The sequence below is a fragment of the Eucalyptus grandis genome, chromosome 6, assembly GCF_016545825.1.
Source record: "Eucalyptus grandis isolate ANBG69807.140 chromosome 6, ASM1654582v1, whole genome shotgun sequence".
NCBI lineage: Eukaryota > Viridiplantae > Streptophyta > Magnoliopsida > Myrtales > Myrtaceae > Eucalyptus > Eucalyptus grandis.
The window spans coordinates 45,753,238-45,759,449 of NC_052617.1; the positions used below are offsets into that span (position 1 = coordinate 45,753,238).

At 40.9% G+C, this 6,212-nt stretch overlaps 1 protein-coding gene across 4 annotated transcripts; it reads right to left on the minus strand.

Annotated features, from left to right (window-relative positions):
- Positions 1-63: 63 nt before the first annotated feature.
- Positions 64-3,448, minus strand: LOC104450237. 4 transcript variants are annotated; one of them, XM_010064701.3, is made up of 4 exons: positions 3,147-3,447; positions 992-1,746; positions 564-844; positions 64-473 (listed from the first exon to the last, which is right to left on the minus strand). In XM_010064701.3, exons 2-4 carry the CDS (start codon positions 1,710-1,712, stop codon positions 411-413), a joined length of 1,065 nt encoding a protein of 354 aa, XP_010063003.2. In that variant the 5' UTR covers positions 1,713-1,746; positions 3,147-3,447; the 3' UTR covers positions 64-410. The 4 variants fall into 4 exon arrangements, with proteins under 4 accessions (XP_010063003.2, XP_010063002.2, XP_010063001.2 ...); XM_010064700.3 differs by having other exon boundaries at positions 64-464; positions 564-1,746; positions 3,147-3,448; XM_010064699.3 differs by having other exon boundaries at positions 564-1,743.
- Positions 3,449-6,212: the final 2,764 nt, after the last annotated feature.

The window sequence follows — 6,212 nt, forward strand, 5'->3', positions numbered from 1 at the left end:
GAGTTCTCCACTTCGTAGGCTAAATAATCAACCCCATTAAACCATGGTCCTAGGCTCTCCACGAAAAAGAACAATTATTGAACATAAAAATTTGCTTTGAGATAGTTGGACAGCCAACCAAAAAAACTCTGAGACTCAACAGACAAAAGGAGAGAGCTTCTACTAGGACTTACGAGCTCAAGAAAGTCGTGTGCTAGAAAAAGCTGTCTCCAATTTTCACCAGGTTGATTTCTCTACATCTTTGACCAGCGCTTTCAAGATATATTGCAGAATTAAGTGAATAAAGTCTAAAAAGCTTCAATACCTAAATCTAGACCTAATGAAAGTTAGAAGTACACGATTACTAAAGCTGTTATTTTGACAAGTCACTGGTTACTACCAAGTGTCTCTCGTCTCCTGTCAGCTCAATTTCAATTGTTCTTGAAAGATCGATCTCCAGGCATCTCGCTCTTCATTGCATTTTCCTGCAAAGCCTTGCAAAATGATAACTTCTCAATTTGGGCTGCCATGAAAGTTGAAGTCAAAGAAAAGATTGCTACTTACTCTTTGGAAAATAATTTTACCTGCAACAGCTCGGTCATTTTGCCAGTTCTGCTGCTATCAAGATGCGGAGGCATGCTGCCAAGGTGGGGGTTGATACTGGGTTGCACAGCTTGTAAAGGCTCGATGTAAAGAGGCTGATCATCGTCGCTATCTTCGTCTTCTGGAGTACTGCCAGATTTATCACCTGACTTGCTGCTTTCGTTTTGTTCGGCCTCTACTTGTGAAGGTTCATGAATTCTCTTGATGACCTCTGTCACTAGATTCTCAAAAGGCATACCAGGAGTCCCCGTTGACTTGGTCTCTACGTCATGCAAAACCCCATCCGGGTATTGAGAATCAATACCAGTTTCACTTTGTACATGTGCCATACTTCTTGGCACTTCCTTGTTGGGTGCAGATCCATTTAAAGGAGAAAAGGTTTGGACAGAAACAGGTGCCATGTGCTTACCTATTGAAGCCATATGATCTTGGATTGAAGCTGCAGAAGCTTGGTTGGGAACAGGCAAACCATTTCCAGGAGTACCAAGAGGTGGAAGTACCACAGGCACCACATTGCCTCTCACTGTCACTGGACGAATAGGCTGAGCTGTTCCGGGAGCTACCTGTCTACCTTTCAAGACAGTCGAGCCAGGAGGCGATGCCACTAGACTGGTGGTTCCATTCCTCTCTCTTGAGCGAGGGCCAGAGACCTGCATCTGTATATAATTCTCACTCTGAAGAGGAATCTCATTTCTTTTGATCATTTGGATATTTGGTGCCACATCGTTTTCTGCAGAAACAGGTACATATCGCCCCGGCTTGAACACAACGCCTCTTAAAGTAGTATCAGAGTTGCCAACCCTAACCGCAAGCAGATAACCACCATCAAATGCTGCTTCGATGACACCAGAAACCAACTGTCCTATTGAGATGTTGTTTGAACTGTTGGTTGCATCTACTTGCCGGGGTTGGTTTCCATTCACAAATTTATATGCAGGAGGGACATGCATATTTGGTCCACGATTTATGTTCTGATCCCTCAGTGCACGGGCATGCTCTGCAAAGATTGGGCTTTCATCTGGCATGGGATACTTTCGTGGACGACCACGTTTGCGCTTCAAAGGGGCACTGGCTGAAGCATCGGAGTTGATTCCTTGACTAGCTTGGTTCATCTTGTCAACTTCCAGCATATATTCTTACACCAACAGAAAGATCCGTTTACTTCTGCCAACAGAAGAGTAGCTGTTTTGAGATATTATGACAAAGCCACACCAACAATGGGACAACTGATTCTCCCCAAACAAACAGCTCATAGAAACTAATGAGTGTGCTGCCTCGACTTTCAACCTCTAATCAATTTATGGGGAAATATACGCCGGATGTTGTTACCGATCAATTATTGTGATAAGCACATTATGCTAGAAAATATTGATATCTTAGTAACTCGACAAAGATTGCCAAAAAGTTGCCAATATCTATATTCAAGCTCAGTCTTTTTAGGGGGAAACTGCAAACTCCTACACAAACTTAAACTTCGGCATGTATCATACATCAAATTCCCACAATGACTAGAAGAAAGAGAGTGAAGAACTCCCTCTAAAATATTTCAGTTACAGTTTATCAAATAAAAATCTCCTAACTGGTAAAGACAAACAAGCAGTTCACTATGAGCTCCTCACCAGCTGCTAGCAAATTAGAACAAAAATACATAAAAGTTCTTGACTCATGACAGAAAAACCTATGAAGGGACGTCATTTTCTCTTTGGATGGGAAAAAGTTGACTTAGAAGTTTTATCTGACAATGCAAAGTCAGTTTCTTCTCTGTGATTAACAGACAAACTTAAACAACAGACATAAAACAAATAGCTATGGTCTGCCTTCCCTAAAATAAGGGAACTCAAATTCACAAGACATTGGCAGCACTTGCTGCTAAGACTGAATTTCATCAAGAAGAAATAACACAAATACATTCTGATGGCGTATTTCCAACAAGTGAACTACCCCAATTTGCAAATACAAAAAATGGGTGCACAAGCGAAGTTATTGCTTTAAATTATCAAATTGAAGGGTAGCATGACTCTAAAACTCTCTTTACATCAACATGAGATAATTAGGCAACACGTAGGTACACCCTCCCACAGAATTATGTGTGTAACAAAAATTGCCGGACATAAAAGGAATGCAATGAACGCTATCAACACCGAGGTCTATGCAAAAAGTTAAAGAGCCATAACATCCGAGCGCCGACGGTTGAAGAGACAGCAACATTGACCGAGCCGGAGGAATCTCAAATGTTTCCCCTTTTACTCCTAAAATCAACCAATGCCTAAATCTAAGACCTAAAATAGCCAAACTGCCCAAAATAAAAATGCAGCAAAACTCAAAGGCAGAGAGCAAAAACGAAACATAGATACAAACCACTCGACATAAGATTCTTCGAGTTAAATCGACGGACCAACTGTCACGTGCGCACTCATTCGCACATGCACACGTGAACAGTGCCGAGTTCTTCCACGATTCGATATATATAAATATACATACATACATACATACATACATACATACATATATATTTCGGCGAGAATTTTTGCACAGTAGCCGCCATCAAACGACCAGCGACCTACCTTCACTGTCTACCTCAACAGCCACCGCCCGATATCTTGTCCGGTTCGGGCCTACCGAAGACGCTCATCGGCGCGCGGCTCGCGATCTCGGACGCGCGCGCACCGCATCGAGGTTGGCCGCCGGCGATCTGGACCGCCGGATGCGGCGCTCCGCCGTCGCGAGGACGAGGACGAGGACGAGGAGGAGGGCCGAATGGGGGGGAGGAGGAGGAGGAGGAGGAGGGAGGAACCGATTGGGAATCGAAACCCTAGCTGGAGGAGGAGGAGGAAGAGGAAGACTATCTCTCTCCCCGTGTTTTGGCTATTTTTTGGGTTGTTTTAAGATGGATTTTAAAGCAAATCCCTTCTCTCTTCCCTCTTTTCTTTTTTAATAGGAATATTAGTATTTTCTTTTCTGGAAATTGCCGAATACCGGATTTGTGTGGAATATTTCGCAACGTCGTAAAATCAATATCTTTATTTTTGGCTGATTTTACACCGATTATATTATACTTTTACATTTTTATATGTATTAATCAACAAAGTAAAGAAGAAAAAAAATGCGCCATGTTACGTTATTTGCCTGAATATTCTTTATATGCCCAGAAATGATTCTGTTTCCAATGGATTTTATGCCTTCCTTCTTTCCAAAATTCCATCAATAATGTATTTTTAATTAGATTAAATTGAGTGTAAGTAAGTAAATGACCAAGTTCTATATAAAAACCTTCAAATTTTACGTCATGCGTTATTTAATTCACTAATCTCGTGCATTCTGCTGCCCTTTTGTATTCTCTCACTTTTTGACTATTTCAACCATGCTACGGTGGATTACGACCACACAAAAAAAGAAGAAGAAAAAAACAATCCTATGATGGATAAGAATCTCCACATTTTCTAGAATAAAATATGTTATCATGTCGCTTTATATTTAGTGATCAAGTGATGTTCACATTGATTTTCTTGCACCTTAAGTAATTCACATCTCAAGAATATGCACTCAGCAAAATTTGAACTCAAAATAAAGATAAGAGGAATAAATTGTCTCCTCATTTAATTATTCTTGTAAGCTCAATCAAGCCATTTATATTCCTTGCATACTCTATCGTCATGTAATTTTGAATATCTAGAGAAACACATTTCTAAATCAATTAGAATTAAAGAATTTTCACTGAGAATGTATTTAAACTAACAGGAAAATATACTTCTCAATAGACATCATTCGATATGGAAATCTCGTTTAGTGAGACCTAATGTCCCCAAACATCACTTGCTTGTTAACTATTAAAATAAAATAAGCTTACTGGAACTTGTCTAATGGATTTGTTTATAATATGATGATGAGACGAATTTCTATCGAATGCACAAACTTTGAAAATGACTTAGTGCCAAACGACACGATGAATTGGTCCCAATAGACCAAGCCTTAGCATCCCCACATTGGTCGAAATTATTTACATAGCAATATGGTGGCAGATTTTTGCCGTGTCTCATCAGCCACCATAGAAAATAAAAAGAACTGGAGCTTGCCTTTCCCTACCTAGCCTTTAAAAATTACTCGATCAAACGAAGGACGAAAGAACAGGACAAGTTCCACAGGTGTGATGATCAGACGGACAACACGAGAGCGACGAAGGACCGTGCACTGACATTGACTTGGGCCAGATCGAAAGATTTCTTGGCCCACAACAGCCATAGGGTTTGTCAATTATGGTCCCAAGTACAACCTCTTTCTTCTCGGCCTGAAAAGGAGACCATTTTCCCACCTGCACGTACGGTTCGGCAGCAAATTCTTCAATCCAACCCCCCGGCCAAAATTTTAAAAAATCATCTTCTTCTTTTTTTCTAGGCCAGACTCGAATTTGTTTCATCTTCAAAATCCGCGATTTGCACGTTCATCTTTTCCCTCATAAACAATACATGTCCTGACTGGGAATTCATCATGAGACAAATCCTGCTTTTAAAATTCGGTATAAAGGGCCTTTTGCTTGTGTGTTAATTTGGTCTGTACTAAATTGTCTCCTTTAGCTGCAGTGCCATTCATCTGGAGAAACTAATAAAAAAATATATAGAGGCCTTCCAACTAACCCAGTAAGGAAACTAAGGGTGTGCATGGAAAACGTTTCCTAACACTTCTGTACGAATTCTCGTTTCCTAAACAAAAAAAAAAATCGTAAACGCGTTCTTTTTGTTTCCGAACGAAATAAGAACAAAAAAATTGTTGTTTCTTGCTCCGTAAAACAAAAACGAAGGAAACGTTTCTTCTCTCTCTTCTTCTTCTTTTCTTCTTTTCTTCTTCTTTTTTTCTTCTTTTTCTTTCGCCGCCGCCGGCCATGGCCATGGCCGGCGACCGGCCGTCGAGGCTCGGCCCCAACCATGGCGCCCGGCCTCGCCTGAGGCGAGGCCGAGCTCGCCCTCGCGAGGCCGAGCATCGCCCAACCACGGCGAGGCCGAGCCTCGCCGAGGGCCGGCAAGCCTCGTCGGCCGGCCGGACCGGCCAAAAATAAAAAATAAAAATGAAAGGAAAAAATGAAAAATAAAATAAAAATGTTTAAAAATTAAAAGAAACAAAAAAAGAATAAAATTTACCAAACGTGTTTCTATTCATTTTTTATTCCCGACCAAACGTTACCAAACGCGTTTCTTTTGTTCAAAAATTGTTCCCTGAATGTAAACACTTTTTTTTTTCTCGTTTCCTGGAACAAAAAAAAAGAATGTAAATATTACCATTCGCACCCTAAATAACCCCGTACGGGCAACAACAATGAAAATCCAAGACACTTGTTTTCACCCAGTCCGAACGTCAAAGCAAGAATAAGAATTCCCATCCTTCGTTCAACGGCTAAAAACTCCCATCTTTCTGCAACAGTAGCCGTCTGGAGGCTTGCTTATGCTTACATACCAACATCCATATCTGACATCCTTTGAAAACGCGACACCCACACATCGCATGTTCTTCACTGGGAACATTCGTTTCTCAATTTCCATCCCACTTCCACATCATTCTGATGGCACCAGTAATCTTTTGATTCAAGAATTAGGAGATCAGTGCAAGAAAACTCATTTTCAAGTGAACCTCAAAACTGC

Bases quoted from the DNA above. Each gene is read 5' to 3' on its own strand.
- LOC104450237 (XM_010064699.3), bottom strand. From the start codon at position 1,712: ATGCTGGAAGTTGACAAGATGAACCAAGCTAGTCAAGGAATCAACTCC. The intron at 474-563 runs GTAAAATTATTT...TCATTTTGCAAG, and splicing joins AAATGACCGAGCTGTTGCAG to GCTTTGCAGGAAAATGCAAT.